Source organism: Zalophus californianus, chromosome 14 (assembly GCF_009762305.2).
Source record: "Zalophus californianus isolate mZalCal1 chromosome 14, mZalCal1.pri.v2, whole genome shotgun sequence".
Lineage (NCBI taxonomy): Eukaryota > Metazoa > Chordata > Mammalia > Carnivora > Otariidae > Zalophus > Zalophus californianus.
Genome location: NC_045608.1, coordinates 28,182,639 through 28,201,730, shown reverse-complemented (window position 1 = coordinate 28,201,730; position 19,092 = coordinate 28,182,639). Strand labels below are relative to the sequence as shown.

At 48.3% G+C, this 19,092-nt stretch overlaps 1 pseudogene and 1 gene segment (V, D, J or C); both read left to right on the top strand.

Annotated features, from left to right (window-relative positions):
- Nucleotides 1–6,685: 6,685 nt before the first annotated feature.
- On the top strand, nucleotides 6,686–7,251 carry LOC113912339. The segment is given in 2 exon segments: nucleotides 6,686–6,731; nucleotides 6,851–7,251. Coding segments are annotated over 2 exon segments (447 nt in total).
- Nucleotides 7,252–11,854: 4,603 nt separating this feature from the next.
- LOC113912340 lies at nucleotides 11,855–16,679 on the top strand (annotated as a pseudogene).
- Nucleotides 16,680–19,092: the final 2,413 nt, after the last annotated feature.

Sequence of the window (19,092 nt, the reverse complement as noted above, 5' to 3'; positions counted from 1 at the left end):
CACGGTGTAGAGCCCCAGGGGCACAAGTGGTCATGTCCTTTGTGCCCCTGTTGGGGCGCCGGGGGAGAGGTGAGTAGTCCTCTCTGGACAGTTCTGGGCCCACAGGAGCAGGCACTCGTGTGTCCTCTCTCTCTCTCTCTCTCTCTGCAGCTTTTCCTGGAAAAGAGGACATGGCCAAGGCACAGGTGACGCTGAGGACTTTGCTTTCTGTGCAGGTGGGAGTCAGGCAGCGTATATTTATTCTTTCTGACCTTTGCGTGTTGATTTGTTGGAGTCATAATGTTTATTTAAAGCCCACTTCTGTGAATTTTTTAAGTCATTAAATTTTCAAATAAGTAATACATGCACATAATTGAGAATTCAAACATGCAAAAGGGTGAACGGAGAAGTGCAAGTCTTCTACTTCTGTCCCCAGCCCCTCAGTTGTCCTCTGCAGACAACCTCCTGTGTATTCTTTTAGGGATAATTTATACATATGCAACCATCTGAATTTGTATCCTTCATCCATTTCTTTTTCACCCAAGTGGTAGAATGCTACACACACAGGTTATCACTTTGCTTTTTTCTATTGTGGCAAGATATGTAGAACATAAAATTTGCCATTTTAACCATTTTTTAGCATACCCTCCAATTACATTCACAATATGGTACACTCGTCACCGATTATCACCACCCAGTTACCATCAAGCGAAACAGAAACTATATAAACTAAGAAATAGGGGCGCCTGGGTGGCTCAGTCTGTTAAGTGTCCAGCTCCTGGTTTTGGCTCAGGTCCTGATCTCAGGGTCATGGGATTGAGCCCTGTGTTGGGCTCCGCGTTTAGGATGGAGTGTGCTTGAGATTCTCTCTCTCTCCCGCTCCCTCTGCCCCTCCCACTGCTCGCTCTAAACAAACAAATAAATAAAATCTTTCAAAAAAATAAACTAAGAGATAATTCCTCACTCTTAACATATGATATGTGTTGTAGCATGTATCAGAATTTAACTCCTTTTCATGGTGGGATAATATTTCATTGTATGCATATCCCCCATTTGTTTATCCAGTCATCTGTTAATGGACACTTGGGTTGTTTCCACTTGTTAGCTATTGGGAATAATGGTGTTGTGAACATGGGTGTACAGGTATCTATCTGAATCCCTGTTTTCCATTCTTTGAGGCATATACCTAAGAGTGGAATTGTTGGGGTATATGGTAGTTCTGTGTTTAACTTTTTGAGGAATCACCAAACTGGTTTCTACAGCAGCTGTACCGTTATACATTCCCACCAGCTGTGCAGAAGTGTTTCAGTTTCTCCACGTCTCACCAACACTTGGTATTTTCCGTTGCTTTTATTGCAACCATCCTGGTAGATGTGAAGTAAAATTTTATTATAGTTTTGATATGTATTTCCCTAATAACACATGATGTTGAGCATCTTTTCATGTATTATTTGGCCATATGTATACATATACATAGATACATTCTTTGGAGAAATGTCTATTTAAATCTTTTGTCCATTTTTATTTTTATTTAAAGATTTTATTTATTTGAGAGAGAGAGCATGAGCAGGGGGAGGGGCAGAAGGAGAGATAGAATCCCAAGCAGACTCCACGCTGAGGACCCTGAGATCATGACTTGAGTCCAAATCGAGAGTCAGATGCTTAACCGACTGAGCCACTCGGGTGCTCCCGTCCATTTTTAAGTTGGGGCTTCTTTTTTTTTTTGGTGGTGGTGGTTGTTAATTTGTATGTGTTCTTTATATATGGTGGATATTAAGCACTTACTGTTCTTTGGACCCAGATTTTAGACACTCATCCCCCACGAATTCCACCGTAGGCCATGAGGGTTTTCAGTGCAGGAGAGATGGAAGAACCCCTCAATAGAGGAGGGCTCCATTTATAGTAATGTTCTGTGTATAACAATCTTCATACTAATTAAAATTATAAAACTGATTTATTTATTTATTTTTGTTTTGTTTTTTAAAGATTTTTATTTATTGAGAGAGAGAGAGAATGGTAGAGAGAGAGCATGAGAGGGAAGAAGGTCAGAGGGAGAAGCCGACTCCCTGCTGAGCAGGGAGCCCAATGCGGGACTCGATCCCAGGACTCCAGGATCATGACCTGAGCCGAAGGCAGTCGCCTAACCGACTGAGCCACCCAGGCACCCAAATTATAAAACTGATTTAAAATATATTAAGTATACAAGAGAGTCAAATATAGAAGCATTTTGCAGGCTGAATTTCAAGGAAACTTTGAACCCAGAAAAGTCAGCAGGAGCAGAGGACGCATTTCCCTGACAGTGTTCTGTTCCCATGGCAGAGACAGGCATCCAACGTCCTTGCGGTGCAGGCTGAGGGGACCTCACAGGGGAATCCAAACCCACACCAACACCAACGGTCAAACTGGAAGACGGGTCCGTGTAGAATTACTATGAGGTGTGAACCACCTTGGTACTCGGAGAACTTGAAGCCTTTTCCTTGGTTCAAGATGATGGTAGACTGGTTATGACCCCAAGCTCCTGGAAGAGGCAAACTCCAATGTCAAGTAATCCTGAAATACCTGGTAACGTAAGCAGTGTGCAATACACCATGTATTTAACCATCCGGAGGTCATTAGTGATCTGGATAAAACCTGTCAGCCCGAGCACCACAGAGGACACCTCTTCATTCTACTGCTCTGGGCAGTGATACTGGTATGATCCAATTGCTGAAGTCTGGACATCATTCCAGGAGCGCTGGGAGGTGTCAGATGGGCTGGACGACTTGGTGTCTCGGCCCAGCAGGTGGCGCTGTGGGACTGGGCCTGTGAGGACGGGCTTCTGGTCCAGACCAGCTGGGGAACTGCTCTACTCACTCCTGCCCACTTGGCAGGGGGTGTCTTCACTGAAGTGTGGCTGCAGCACCTGTGTCCCCGAAGCTGCGTGGGGGCTCAGCTCTGACTCCCTCCCTCCTTCCTGCTTCATCCTCCACCCCATGGAGGCCTTGCCCAGGCTGGTGTTCAGACAGGGACAGACCCGCCCACACCTGGAGCGGTTCGCATCATGAAAACTAATCACGTGCCATGCTGCGGAGGGGCCCAGGGCAAGAGACCCCTGGGGACAGGAGGAGGGGAAAGCCAACAATGTGGCCTCAGCCAGCGAGCTCTGGGGCGTCTCTGTCCTGTCCTGATTCCTCTCTGGCCTCCTCCCTCATAGACAAGGAGTTCCCTTTAGGGCTGAAGGGAAAAGCTGCCGGGGTGGGAGGGGGGAGGCATTTGCACTGCTTTGTTCCCAAACAAGCCCCATTCTTTCTGTCACCTTAGAGCCTCCAGCTTTCCTTCCAGACTGTGGCACTCTGACATCCAAGGCATCGGGGTCCTTGTTGGGGAAAAGGAAAAAAAAGTGACATATATTATAAATTATTATAAATAAATATCACATATTATAAAAGTATATAATATATACACATTATATAAACATATTAAATGTGTACACTATATTATTGAATTATTACATCATTTTATATATACTCTAGTAAATATAAATGTCATGTATTATGTAAAATACCATAGATTATATATGAATATTATATCATGTGTATGTTACAAGTTGCATGCTGCATATACATATCGTATATTATAAGTTATACATTTAAGTGCTATAAGCTATATATAGAGGGAGGGAGAGGAAAATGAAGTTACTGGGGTCTGGGAACTAATATGAGTTTGCTCCGTCCTGAATTAAATTTAGAGACCGAGCCAGGTGTGGAGTCACACAAAAGAATCCATATTTGCAGCAAATAAGGGGATCACAGGGAATACCTTGCAAAGCCTTGACTCCCAGAGCAGGAGTGAGTGGGTTCTTTTTATTATTTGGGATGAATATTCAGAGGGGAGCTTTGTCATCCCACGTCAAGGTGGGCGTAAGGTCGGTCAGGAGTCCTGAGAGCGCAGGCCTACACAGGCATCCTCTGCTCTCTGGATGCGGCCAGTGCTCCTCCTAGTGCAGAGACTGTCACATTATAACGAAGCAGAGGTGGCTGTCCCACAAGGGGAAGGAGCTAGGGACCTGCTCCCAGAGCCAGCATTAACTGGAAAGGGTTTGAGCTCCTTAACTGGGGCAAGGAGGCCAAGGCCTGGTTTCCTTGGAAACAGCCCAGGGGGGTGTCTCTGATGTGCTTAGACTGTTTCCTGGATTGTTAGAGATTGTCCATTTTTGCATTCCTTTTCTTCCCTTAAAATCCTTAACTACTGAAGTTTTCTTGTTTTTGTGTTTGTTTTTGTTTTGCATTTCTTCTTAATCCTGACACCTCTCAGGAAGATCTGCAAGATGTGTGCTGGGAAAGTAGAGCCACTAGGGCAGAGATCACAGGAAATAGCTGGGGGCCTAAAATGACTTCTCCTGTGCCAGGAACACTATATTCCATCTTCCCCCCACCAACCCTGGGGACCCCTAGCTTTGTCTGCTCACACACGGACCCACTGATGGGACTCCTTGGTACTGGAGCCCCTGGTAGGCAGTGTGCATCAGCATGGTCCTTCGGAGATGAAAACACCGCCCAAAGGCAGCTCTCCCCTGGGACAAGCAGCATCTCCGTAGAGCCCCCGGGAGTTGGAGGCGAGGGAGAGGCTCTCTGCTCCTTCCAACTTTGTGAGGGGCTCCTGGGCCCACGGTTCTTCTCCCACATCCAGTTTTCCAATCCTCGTGCTCACCACTGGCTCCAGACCGTGCCAGCAGGAAAGGATTCTTCTGACCCGGGATGCCTTGAGAATGCCTGAGACAGGTTCTAGGGTGGGCTCAAGGCTCTCTTCAAGGTCAGGGAGCCTGGCTGATTACTGTGAATCCCCAATTTATTCATGATGGAATCTATAATAAATTCATTAGTTCTCAAACTGTCATGATATTTCGTTGCTCTTCCTAAGGAATATGATATTGGTCATTTATTTCTATATTTTATGGTGACTTACAGAAGCTGACAGTGTGTTTTTCAGATATGACAATTATTCTTTCCAGTTTTTCCTTTTTCTCTTAAGTGTTAGGTCCTCCTTATCTTCAAATTTGATGCAGATAGAATTGCATACTTTTCTCCAGTGTATCAAAGAATCTTTTGATAAATGGACACAAAGTGATTGAGTAGGAACCTTTGTGCGATAGAAGTTGGACTCTCAAACACAGACACTGAGAAAGGCAAAGAGAAACCATGCACATTATATGAAACACACAGTGTGCTAAGAAATTCTGAAATGAATATAAAATCACATTTTACTTCACGCTATGATGAACAATGATCTGACACCTGTGGATATTCCTTAAATGTGTGTTTAAAGAGTGAATGAGTGAATGAATGAATGCATGAATGATGCAGACTAGGCCCTCAGGCGGAAGGTCACTGTAACACACACGTCCTCCCTCTGGGGGAGGGAAGGCATCCCTCGGCCCTGGTTCTCTGTGAGTGTTTCTGCACCTCTGCACAGGTCATACCATGGCCTCTGTGTGACAAGGGGACAACGGACCCATCACCAGCCCTCCGCCTGCTCTCCCACCTGACCTCACCTGTGTCCCTCCAGGCGTCCCCGTCCATCCACCTGGCACACGCTCTGGCCTACCCCTCCCTCTCCCACAGTCCAGGGCCCAGTCACTCCCTGTGTCCCACCTGGGGACACAAGCCACTTCACCCTTCCTGTTTCCTTGGCTGTCATCTTCCTCCGGTCACCCTCCCCCCAACGGCCCCTTCTAGGTTTCCCTGTCCCAAATGCTGTCCGTGGACTGCCCATGGAGCTAATTCTCTAGTGAGCAACAGTGAGGACAGGCACAGCTGGGATTAAGAATCTCACAGCAAGTGGACGAGAGGTCACAGGGTGTCCCCGCACTGGTTGCTGCTGGACACTCAGGCCCTGCCCTGTCTCCAGACGCCCCAGGAGCCTCTTCAGGGTTCACTCTGTCCTGTCAGCCCTGCTCAGGAAAGACCCAGCATTCCCACCCTCTGCGCCCTCCTCTCTGAAGCTGTGCGTCCCCTCCACAAGCCCCTGTTCACATTCAGCACCCGGAGCCAGCCCACCCCTGAGAGCCTCCTACAGGGACAGATTCCCTCTGCTCTCTGCTCCCCGGGTCTTGCCCTCAGCTCCACGGCGGTCCACAGGCTCTCCTGGGTCAGGACTGCTCATGTACCTCCTGCTGGACCCCTGTCCACGGAGGAAGCCTGATCAGGGACAGCACACCAGGGCCTCTGTCCTTCCTTGGAGGGTCACTGTCACCTGGTGCGAACAGGAATCAGAGGAGCAGGTGAAGGAGAGGCTTGCCAGCAGTGCGAAAGAAGGACGTATTTGCCGAGAGACGAGCAGGGGTGCGGTGAGGTGGCATCTGGGTGTTCGTGCAGGCTAGGGCTCCCAGCTGGGTAGTCCTCCACCGACAGGAGGCCCTAGGGCTGGGCGCCTTGCTTTCAGTGGGAACTGGGCAGTCGTGTCCTCTCTGGACCAGTCCCTAGACCTGGCCTGTGTGCGGTCCCAGCAGCTGCTTCCTCCAGGCCCACCAGGGAGAAACCAGTGCATCAGGAATTTACCCCGTCAAGGGGCCACAGGCCCGGGAGTGCACAGCAGGGAGAAGCGGGGGGGGGGGGGGGGAGGTCACATTTGCACGAGCAGCTGCTCTGTGCGGCCCCTGGACAGGGGATAAGACAGGCCCGGGGCAGCCCAGCCCCAGCTCCGTGGCCTAAGAAGGGGCTGTGACACCATGGCCTGGAGCCCCGTCCTCCTTGCACGCCTCTGTCACTGCACAGGTGGGGACAGGCCCCAGTGCCCGAGGGCGGCCCCCCAGCCTGAGTCCGATCCCTCTGGCTCAGCTCCTCATGCACACGCACCCCATTCCTTCTCTTCCTTCTGATGTGTGTGTCTGCAGGCTCCCAGTCCCAGCTCCTGCGGACACGGCCGCCCTCCCTCTGGGCGTCTCCGGGAACGACGGCCAGACTCACCTGCACCCTGAGCAGGGACAGCGGTGTGGGCGGCTCTAACATCGACTGGATCCAGCAGCGGCCAGGGAGCCCTCCCCGGTGTCTGCCGAGGTTCTCCTCAGACTCCGAGAAGCACCAGGGCTCCGGGGTCCCCGGCCGCTTCTCGGGCTGCAAAGACGCCTCGGCCAAGGCGGGGCTTCTGCGCATCTCGGGGCTGCAGGCCGAGGCCGAGGCGGACTCTCCCTGGGCTACAGCTCACGGCAGTGGGCGCAGCTACCGCTCCTCACAGCCTCTCAGAGAAGGAGGAGGTGAGACGAAAACCAGAGATCTTGTCTCTGAGCCTCTTTGATTGAGAGGCTCCTGTAGGGGAGACTCCTCTGTGGGGAGACCTGTCCTTGAGGAGGAAGGACAGACACACAGATTAGGCTGTCGCCTGAGCCGGCACAGGTGTCCCAGTGACGTAAGAACGAACGTGAGGGTCGAAGCCAATGGCAAAGAAAGAATTCTTGGGCCATCTTTGGTTCAAAAAAGGTGGTTTCATTAAAGCATGGGGACGGGACCCGTGGGCAGAAGGAGCTGCACCGGGGTCGGGAGGAGCGGCCCATTACGGACTTTCAAGTCGGGAGGGGGTTAGGGATAGTGTAAGTCTCCGAGGAATTTTGGAAGCAAGGCTTCCAGGACCTTGAGTGGGCTAGCTATTGTTGGGAAAAGGTCATGTATTACCGTCTAATAAACCCTTAGACGTGAGACCCCTCAGTTGTATATCGGTGGGCCATATGCTTGGGGGATGATTGCCAACACGTCTCTTGGGGGGGTTAGAGATAAAGTTTCCAAAGGAATTTTTATACATTAAAACAGACTTACAGGATCCTGGGGTCGGTTCAGGCTAGCATTGCCTTTTGCCCTTAGCAAAGCGCTAACATTGAAGCAGTTGAGTCCCTAGAGGAATGTCTCTCTGCCTGTTTCAAGGACTTCGGTGGGCTCTAGGTAGTAAGGAAGTTGAATAATTTTTCTTCTGCCTTTGTTTCCCACATCACTGTCACACAAAGGAAACTTGATCTGCAGCAGACGAGGAGATCAGGGGAAGAATTTCCAAAGCTGTGGCTCCCTGAGTGGGGGTGAGCGGATGCCATTATTCAGGGTTAGGATGAATGTTCACAAAGGGGAGTTTTGTCATCCAGGGTAGAGGTGGACATAAGGTGGTGCAGGGAACTGAGAACACAAACTGTGATGTATCCTGTGGGGTGTTCCTGAAGCTTGTGCTCCTCCCAGGGCAGGGATTTAAGATTATAAGAGGCAGAGTCACACTCCATGGTCCTTCTGTGCAGAAGGAGTTGGTGGATGAGCTCAAGTTGGTCCAGGCTGCCAGGCTTTTCCTGCTGTTTGCCTCTGAAATGTAAGGTTAACTTTCCTGTGAAGAAGAAGGGGTGTTCCTGGGAGTCTTGCTGGTAACAGTTTTCACCTCATTAACCCTGTGGAGCATGGTTTCAATCCTACAAAAAATGACTGGAGAACGTGCTTTAGGTGAATGTTTGCTTTTGTTAAAGCACTCAGAGTTTTCCCACTGAGTTACTGTTTCTGAGGTGGTTAGACTGTTTCCTGGCCTGGTAGGGACTCTTAGGTTTTGCGTTCCCTAAAGCTGTTAAAATCCTTAACTACTGAGGTAATTACATTTCTTTGTTCTTTCCTGCCTAGGAAATTCCACAAGATGTGTGCTGGGCAGGTAGAACCTGCAGGGCATAGATCACAGAAAATAGCTGGGGGCTAAAATTACTGCTGTAGGGTCAGGGAAGCTATTCTGCTTCATCCCCCACCCACCCACCCTGGGGACCCCTAACTTTCTGCTTGCAGATGACTCAGGGTATCTCTTCGAAAAATATTACACTGATAGGATAATTCAGTAAAGTCATGAGAAATATATAAAATAAAGTTTCTATTACTTCTTTCAATAATAACTTAAATAATAATGGTACTATTTCACATGCTAAAAATAACGAAAATGATTCTCATAATATTACCAACAAAGTAAAAGTGGTAATGTTATGGGACAGAGAACTGGTTTCTGAACTTAGGTTCTGCGTTTGCCTCCGGATAGTCAACGCTTGAGACAAGGGATGGAAGCGATGGTGGGAAAGGAACGGGTGCTTTACTCAGGAAGCCAGCAACCTGGGAAGATGGTGGACTAATGTCTCAAAGACCATCTTCCCCATCCAGGAGAAGCCCTAGAGTTTTACAGGGGAAGGTGCAGGAAACGGTGGGGGCTGTGTGCAGAAAAAGCAAGTGCACAGGCAGCTAGTCCTATGTGGACATGACCCTTAACAGACTTGCTGGCATCCTTGGTAGGGCTGTTTCAAATGTGCTCAGGCCTTCTCCCCTGGGAAAGTCTCGTCCTTCACTCCTCTGGGCCGCTGGCCTGCAAATCTCTGGAAAGTAGGGTAGTTCTGCTATGAACCAAGGGACTTAGCTCAGCAAACAAGGAGTGCATAAGCTTGAAGCAAGTTCACCCTTAAAACCAGTGGGAGTGCTGTTACACTAAGAGGAAACATCCTCAGATGTGTGCAATCTGTATATTAATGAAATTATAAAATTCCCTGAAGAATATGCAGCACATTTGAAAAAAGGGTGAACATCTTATTTTTGTCTTGAATAGGGAAGTCTTCTAGCTTCTGTTTTCCAGTTTGGAGTCTGGATAGGAAGATACATTCTAACATCAAGGAAACTGAGAAAAGTCTGACTATGTACTGCAGACGGGGGCAGATAACAAAGGATTTACAGAGACGGAAATGAGAAATGAAGGACCACAGTGTGTCTGAACTAGGGACGCCCCATAGGGGGTCTCACACGTTCACAGGGGAGCAGTCAGCATGGCCACGTGCACCTGCAGCCACAGTCAGCTGGGGACTCGGGGGAGGGAGCAGCACGGTGGATTCCATGGAGGTAGGGTTAGTGAGGTGTGGGGACTAACCCTTGAGGAGAACATGGGATGGATTGTGATGGTGATAATGATGACCCATGATTTTTAGTAAGTGAGGAAGTACAGGGAGTATAAGGAAGTGAAGAAAGCATCAGGGTAAAGGAGAGAGAAAACGGCATTTCTTCTATGTCATGAATATCTTCCCACCCACCTTCACTTTGGACCGGAAGTCCACCTTCCCACCCTGCCTCCTACCTTGCCATCTTGATACTAAAGCAGAAGTGGAAATAAATCAGTTGTGATCGTAGCCAAACTATTAGAATGACAGAGGAGACCAGGGCTCCCTCACCTTCTCAGGTAGATTTGAGTCTCTTCTACTACCTCCTCATTGATGTGGGTTCCCCAGGTCTTGTAACTCCACACGTTCTCCATCATGACTCCACTTCCCTCTTGACACATCATCCACCCCACTTGTTGAATTGCTACAAGTATTCATGGGCGGCCCTCACCCTCTATTGCCAGGTAGTGACCTGAACTATTGTTATATACGCATAATTCTGAATATATGACACAGTTTTTGAAAAGGAGGGAATCAATTCTCTAAAAGTTATGAAATCAAATGACTGCATCCACCTCATCACCCAGTGTGGACTCCATATGTCATGATTACTTCTCCTTTCTCCCTCGCCCGCAGAGACCTTGCTGGTTAGCTGTCCTGGATAATCTCACTCCCGACCAGCTTTTATTCATTCTGTCTTCCTGCTCTCCCTGGGTGGCATTTCCTCCAGACTTTCATGATCCCTGTTGTCCCTCATGCCCGACCTGCTCTCCAGCCAACTCCCTGCCCTCCCTTTCTCATGGTTGCATTTCACAGACTGGTACCTTCCACCCACAGGTTCTGCCCTCCTGTGACCTTGCCCGTCATCATCCACTATGTCTCCATCCAGGATACTCCTACACCTAGATTCTTTCCAGCGCCACACCATACATTCCCACTTCCAGGAGCCTCATCCACTGCATATAGGGAACAGACATGCAGAGGATTCTCACTCAGCAAATTTGTAAAAGAGGAAAGAAATGGGAGGGGGTACCAGATATTTCTTCTGAGCATCTATTCAAATGAATTGGGTAGACCTATTACAGATTTTGAAAGATGCCCTCGTTATTTTCTTGGTAAATGTAGAACAATAACATTATGATATCATTTACTCACAGTTGTAGAAAGATGATATTTAAGAACGAGGGGAAAGCCTGAAAAGATAACCATATGAAGCTGTTTACAAGAGTTATCTGTAAAGGCAGCTGGATGGAATTAGCAAGAAAAATAACTTTAAACTCTGCTTCTACACCACACATAGTGTTTGGATGTACTGCTTTGTGTCATATTATGTTTATTTTTTATGTACCATTCATGTGTGCAACTAAAAAATAGGATTTACTTTCTTCACAGAGTGCCCAACATAGGGAACCCAAGGCCCAGGTTGGTTCAAGTGACTATACCACTGGAATTCAAAAACTAAATATTAAATCTGCATATTGTGAGTCCCTGATTGACTAATATATAAATCGTATTATAATATCTGAAGGCATCAATTTAAATGTAAAAATATTTTATGCAAAGAGAAAAATACTTTTGTAGAAATTTCAAAGATAATATCCAAATAGAAGTTTTTACAAAAAAGGATGGCAAGAGCATTGAAGACAATAGTCTTGAAACACATAAGCAAATGTGTGAATTAAATATGTGGGGAAAAGGGGCACCTGGGGGGCTCATTTGTTAAGCGTCTGCCTTCGGCTCAGGTCATGATCCCAGGGTCCTGGGATCGAGTCCCACATCAGGCTCCCTGCTCGGCAGGAAGCCTGCTTCTCCCTCCCCCACATCGCCCCCCCGCCGCTCCAGCACCAGGGCTCAGGAAGGGGCTGGGCAGTCACTGGGTGGACCCCGTTTGCATGGACAGCCCCTCCTGTGACAGAGGCTGGAGGAGAAAAGGAGGCCTGGGGCAGCCCAGCCCAAGTGGGGTCCAGTGTATGTGTCACCATGGCCTGGACTCCCGTCCTCCTCATGCTCCTGTCTCACTGCACAGGTAGGGACAGCCCTCAGGGACACAGGGGCCCCAAATGACTCTTCCCATGCTCAACATTTTGAGATTTTTTTCCCACTTGTAGTTTCGTCACCCACGAGTGAGTGTGTTTGCAGGCTCCCAGCCCGTGCTGACTCGGCCGCACCCGCACCCCTGCAGCTCTGGGAACAACGGCCAGACTCACCTGCACCCTGAGCAGGGACATCGGTGTGGGCGGCTCTAACATCTACCGGATCCAGCAGCGGCCAGGGAGCCCTCCCCGGTATCTGCTGAGGTTCTCCTCAGACTCCGATAAGCACCAGGGCTCCGGGGTCCCCGGCCGCTTCTCGGGCTCCAAAGACGCCTCGGCCAATGTGGGGCTTCTGCGCATCTCGGGGCTGCAGGCTGAGGGCGAGATGTACTATCACTGGGCTACTTGGCAGAGTGGTGCTGGTCACAGTGACACACACAGATGGGGATGTGGGGCAAATAACCGCAGCCTGCTCAGACTCTTGTACTCTGACTCTCTTCCAATTTAGAATAACGAGAATTCACACTGACTGTCCTGGGAAGTAGCTTCTAGGTCACAGTGTCCTTCCTCCCAGTTTCCTATGCAACCTAAGTGACCTCTCAAGGGAAAAAAACAAGACAACAGAAACCTCATGGTAATGCAGAAACTTAGCCTGGTGATCCACGTGTAAAAATCAGGGCTTGTTGACCTGGCATTTTTTTCTCTCTTCATAAAGACACATCAACTTTGCTTAGTTTTCTAGGTCAGAGCTTGCAGACCGTCCCAGCAGGTGGACAGTCCACAGCATGGACCCTGTTCCCCCAGGGGTCAGAGCAGAGACCCTCCTTCCCTTCAGGCTCCTGCGCTCAGGGCTGGCTGAGCAGCTCTGTGTCCCGGGACCGAGGCCCTGAGACTGGTGCTGAGTGCGGCCCCAGAACAGGAGGATTTCCGGGCACGCAGCTGGCCGGACGCACTGGCTGGGTGCCTGCTCTTCCGCTGTGGCGTCAGGAGAGAAGTAGTTCGCTCCGGGAGCAACGTTGAGTGTCGGTTCGCAAACCTCTCAGTGGGGCTCCTGAGGGTAAGGAGGACGCTCTGGCATTGCTCTAAAATGCTGAGCCCGCTCTAGGGAAGGTGGGTGACGTAGCTCCCACAGATGTGAGGGACACACAGCTGACGCTGTCAGGGCCAGTGGCCACCCCTGTGGCAGATTTCCTGAGCCCACAGGCACTGAGTGTGTCCTCCTCGCCTTTCCTGCCACATCGGGGCTTGTCAGTGATGCACAGAGTAGGGGGGCTGTGGGGCACCATGAACGAGATCGCTCCCATCTGTGCACAAAGGAAGGCCATCCCATGAGCTTCTCCAGGAAGATGTCCTGCCGTTTATGACACCATGACGAACCTGCAGGACATTACCCTAAGTACCATAAGGCCTACAGGGAAAGACAAATGCTGCTTTATCTCATTTATATGTGGAGTCTACAGGAAAACAAATCATAAAAAAATTGCTGCACATTATTAGCAATGAGGATGATTTAGAATAGGGTAACACATGTAAGGATGTAAAGGATATTTGTATGAGTACACCTTCTTAAATATAATTTGATCTTCAACTAAGAATTTATACTTATCGTAACTACATAACAGAAAATTTACTATTCCAATCACTCTTTAATGTGCAATTCAGGGGCGCTTGGGAGGCTCAGTCGTTAAGCATCTGCCTTCGGCTCAGGTCATGATCCAGGGTCCTGGGATCGAGTCCCACATCGGGCTCCCTGCTCGGCGGGAAGCCTGCTTCTCCCTCTCCCACTCTCCCTGCTTGTGTTCCTGCTCTCGCTGTCTCTCTCTCTGTCAAATAAATAAATAAATAAATAAAATCTTTTAAAAAAATGTGCAATTCAGAGATATTGGGTATACTCCCAATGTTGTGTACCCATCACAACTATCCATTTCTAGAACTTTGTCATCATCCCAAGCAGCAACTGTGCACCCAATGGGGGCATGGGTCACCTGGATTTGGCAGAGGAACCGGGGCTCCAGGAGCCCATGCCAACGCAGGAAGCAGCAGAATGCAGAGGGCAGCATCGATGGGGGCTCTTGGCCCATGTGGCTTGACCCAGTGAAGAGCATTCTTTGGGCTGTGCTTCTTACCCCAGACTGACCATGTGGAGGCACTGTGCCCGCCATGGCATGGGTATCAATGTGCCCATTGCAGGCTGTCCAGGAATTCCAGCTGTGTCTCCCAAAGTGTGCCGGAAACAGCAGTGAGAACACAAGGATCTCGTCTGGGGAATCTGCTATGTGATTCATACATCTTCCCATCTGAATCCTCTACAAAACCCATGTCAGCTCTTCTCCAGAGACCTGGCAAAGGCCCTGTTTTCGGCCTATGTCCTCCCTGCTGGTCAAGGGGAACTTGTATTTATTTCTGTTTTTTTTTTTTTTCTTTTTATTCTGTGGAATCAATCTGTTTGTCTCTAGGCCAATACGATACTGTTTTCATTACTATAACGTGGTAATATAATTTGAAAGCGGGAAGTATGGTGTCTCCAGCTTTGTTCTTCTTTCTCAAGATTGCTTTGGCGATTTGAGGTCTTTTCTGGCTCTGTACAAAGTTGAGGATTTTTTTTTTCTATTTCTGAGAATAATGTCACTGGGATTTTCATTGGGAATGCATTGAATGTATAGATTGCTTTGGGTAGTAAGGACATTTTAATGTTATTTTTGTGGTGGAGAACACTGGATTTAGGAATTACTTGGAGATCGTGTGTGAGGTATAAGGATGTGCCTAAGATGACACCCGTGTCTGTGGTTAAGAATTTGAGTTGATGATGATGGTCTGAATGAAGCTGGGGTTACATATTTTAGCCATAAATTAAAGAGGTGGATATTTGTATTTTTTCATTTGCTGATTTATTTGTTTTAATTCAATAGTATTTACTGAGCACCAGCTAAGTATCAGCAAGCTCAGGTACTTAGTGCTGCAAGGAGCAAACGAAATTGTGAAGATCATGGGCACATGTTGGGTTTTCATCTGACTTACTAGGAAAGACAGTTACTTTATGTGAAGTGTTCCGAGGGAAGCATGAAGCACTTGTAGGAGGAGGACATACAGTTCTATGTCAAGTGAGGGTTGTTGGGCCATTACCGATGCAGAAATGGATCAGATAAAGTGACTGGGGAAAATAATCCTGTGAATACTTACAGCATGAGTACAACCATGTCTGTTGCATTGAAGGACTAGCGAGGGATCTGGTAAGTAATTAAAATATACCTCAAACTGAGGACAGAGGGCTTAGGGCACCAAGAATTTCTGGATCATGACAGTGAGCGATGTCCTTGAAACTCCCACCCCTCTGCATGTCCCCAAATGTACAGTGCCATCTGGATGAGCCCTGTGTTTGGTGCAGGAGACCCATTCACTTCTGGTGTCTCCCCTCAGGGCTGGGGGTTCCTGGCTGCATCCTGGGAGGGCTGTGTTGTTGACCATCTACTGTGGGTGCTCTCGGGGAGGGGGGAAGCAACAGAAGAACCACATCTCACTTCTTTGTAATTCTGGTCTCTCCTTGAAGAATTCCCTGCACCTTGTTAATAATGAACTCTGTCCCATCAAGGGCAGAGCAGAGGGTTATGGGGACTGGTCAACTAGGGTGGGAAGTGTCCTGACACGAGAGAGAGAGATTGGCTGTCCCCTCCAGGCGCCCCCCCCAATAGAGCCTGTGAAGGGGCGTGCATGCCCTCTGCACTTCTCACTGGGTGCAGGGAGGAGCACAAGGTGATTCAGGCTGAGGAGGCCATGTCTCTGAAGTAAGGACTGAGGTGTGCTGGCACCTCCATCACGGGAAGGAGCCCCTGGGGGAAGAGAAGCCCCTGCCTCTGTGTGGGGGTAGGTAGTGAGCCAGGCAGGCTGAAGTCCAGAGTGTCCCTCTCTGCTCGGCTCCAGGATGTCCCTCCCAGCCAGAGGGGAGTCTGGACTCTGAGACAGCAAGCGGGGCTGTGGGCCTGTCCCTGTGGGTCTGTGGGGCAGGGGGTGGCCTCAGCGGGGCACCCAGGCCTGGAGCCCTGCCTTGTGCCCTCTGCTCTGTGCTCACTGGTGCCCAGGAGAGGCTCCCCAGCTCCATCCCATACTCAGCTTTCCCCAAATTCAGGCCCTGGGACCCCAGGGGAGGGACTGATTTGCATGAAGGTTCTTCTCTGCTCTCCCAGGAGGGGAGAGGGTAATAGAGGATTTGTGCAGGCCTCTCACTTGTGGGCTCAGAAGCAGAGCCTGGGGCATCTCCACCATGGCCTGGACCCTTCTCCTCATCACCTCCTCGCTCTGCTCAGGTGACTGGCTGTGGGAAAGCAGGAGAACTGATTAGGGGGTCCTCCGGGTTGCTTCTTTCCCCTCTTGTTGAGAACAGGCTATGGGCAGTAACCGAGACTCACGTGCATGTCCCCACTGCTCTGTTGCAGGGCCCTGGGCACGGTCTGTGCTGACGCAGGAAGCCTCCATGTCGGGGTCTGTGGGACAGAAGGTCACCCTCGCCTGCACTGGAAACAACAATGTTGGAGCACGTTATGTGGGCTCGTGCCCCCAAAACTGTGATGCTCAGAACCACGAGGCTATCAGGGATCCCAGCTCGGTTCTCTGGCTCTGACTCTGGGAGCACGGCCTCTCTGAGCATCTCGGGCCTGCAGCCCGAGGACGAGGCTGACGATTACTGCTCAACATGGGGTGACAGCTACTGCAGGCCCAAGGAATCTGAGACAAAACCTGCCCCTCTTTCCCATGGTCACCCCCATGACTGCCTGTGACAAGCAGAGACTGTGGAGACCCTGGAGCGTCTGAGGGTCTGACTCTCTGAGCAAAGAACAACTTTACAGGGTCAGTGACAATAGCTTCTTCTCATGACTTTTTTTTCCCGTAAAAATTAAAAAAAAAAGCATATTGAGTTAATTTACGTGTTATAGTGTTCACTCGTTTAAGGTATACAAATCAGCGATCTGTAGTACCTTTACAGAGTTGGGTAAACCCCATCATGATTGATTTAATACATTTCCATCCCCTGCAGCGAAACCCTTGAACCACCAGCGGTCAGGCCAGGGTCCCCCCAGCACTCAGCCCTCTGTGGCCCCCAATACCCTTGTCAGGGGAATTCCTGAACCTCAGAACAGGTGCCCTTGTCAGCGCTCCATTCACCGGCATGAGGAGCGTGTGCATTGCTGTGGGGACGTCAGCTCCCCCATCCGTAAATATGCGGATCGCTTCAGGCGTGTACACGTCACCCTTGTGTGGAGGCCTTGCTAATCTATCTGTAAGGTTCTAATTTTAATGCGTAGGATGTTGAAATGTTCATGATTTATTTTTCCATAATGGTCCATAAAATAATTAAGGATTGGCTTCTTCTTTCAATATTTTTCATTTTTATTTTCCAATATCAAATATCCCTTATCATTTTTTTTAGGTTTTTCAAAATAAATAATTCAGCCAGTGGTTGTTCTATTCTGTTACGAAAAATAATATTATGTGTTAATTAGATATTTTTTCTAGTTTTTGTCTCATACATTTTTGCTTTACTTGTGGTGGGAGGTCGGCTGTGCTTCCTTTCCCTTTTTCCTATTCCCCTGTGCCTGGCAGACGCCCAATGTATCCTTCCCCCTCTTTTCCGATCGCTGAGGTGTTTCCTGGGCTCCCCTCCTGACGTTCTCCCCCCATCTGCCCACAGCACAGGCTCTCAGACCTCCTGTCTCCGTCCTGCTCGCCCTGGATGCCTGTCCTGTGGTCAGGCTCAGGTCTCCCCCTGGCTGTCCTGTGTCTTCACACTCAGGGACTTTCTCCTCTGATGGTGGCTCAGGCCACTGCTAGCTTCCCCTACTGTCGCCCACAGAATTTTCTGGAACTGGCTTTTCTTTCCACTGAAGCTCATGACTTATGGAGTTAGCATGGGAGCAAGACCGCCAAGGTCTCTGGTCTGTTTGTGCATTTCTGTATTCATTTGTTTTCATTTACAGGATGTGAGAAGTTGGTGTATGATCTATCTCATGTGTTCACACAGTGTGAGTCTTGTGTAGTTTCCTCTATCTTCTTAATTGTGAAGGTGTTTTTAAGAGGTATAATTTCTGCATAGTGCAAGTATATTGCATATATTTTTTAAAAAGTATTAACAATTATAAATACTTTTGGAAAGGATTTTTCTTCCCTAATATCCTGGATGAAATTGGATCCTCTCAAAGAGCATATACTGAAGTTGTAGCCCTTACGACCTAAGAATATAACCTTATTTGAAAATGGGGTTGTCCCAGATGTAATTAGTAAAGATGAGGTGATAGTGAGGTCAGGTGGCCTCCTAATCCACAATGACTGGTGTGCTTATAACAAGACAGCCAGATGGAGACAAGGAGGGCACCGTGGGAAGGTGGAGGCAGAGATTGTGGTTCTGTGGCTGAAATCAGGGAATGCAAAAGATTGCCCTCAAACCTCTAATGGGTATAGAGAGGCAAGAAAGATTCCTCTGCAGGTTTCAGCGGGAACATGGCCAGGCCCTGCAAACACTGGGACTGTGTGAGAACAGGAGAAATACGTTTCTACTGTTTTAAGCCACCTAGTCTGTGCTACTTTCTTATGGCAGCCCTAGAAAAATAATATACCTAAAAAGTAATATACCTCTCTCTCTATATATATAGGTAATGTCACCAATAAATGGAGAAATGCAACTTAACAGTGAAATTATTCCTTAGTTATAAAATGGGTAAATATTGATTGATTTTATCCTCGGTAATATGTGTGCTGAAATAGGAACTCTCATACATTGATGGTGAGAGTATAAATTGGTGAATCCATTTTGGAACATAAATTTTAAATTTTTATCAAGCATTAAATATATATATGGTTTGGATCAGTGTTACATTTTTAGAAGTTAATTATTAATGAAAATTATCTAACTAATACACTCAAAAATGAATATACAGGTATATCCGGTTCAGAGATGTTACAATAACAACAACTGAGAACAACATGGATATTTCTCCGTGGAAAGGTGGCCAGATTATGATAAACTATGGAATGATGATGAACTATGAATCAAAATTAGGGACATCGCCATACTCTTCAAATATCACTGATTATATTTTATATGTAAAAGACAGTCATGGAGCACTAGAACTACACAAAAAGCAAGATTCTGTTATGTTTTATATATATATGTATATATATATGAATATATACATA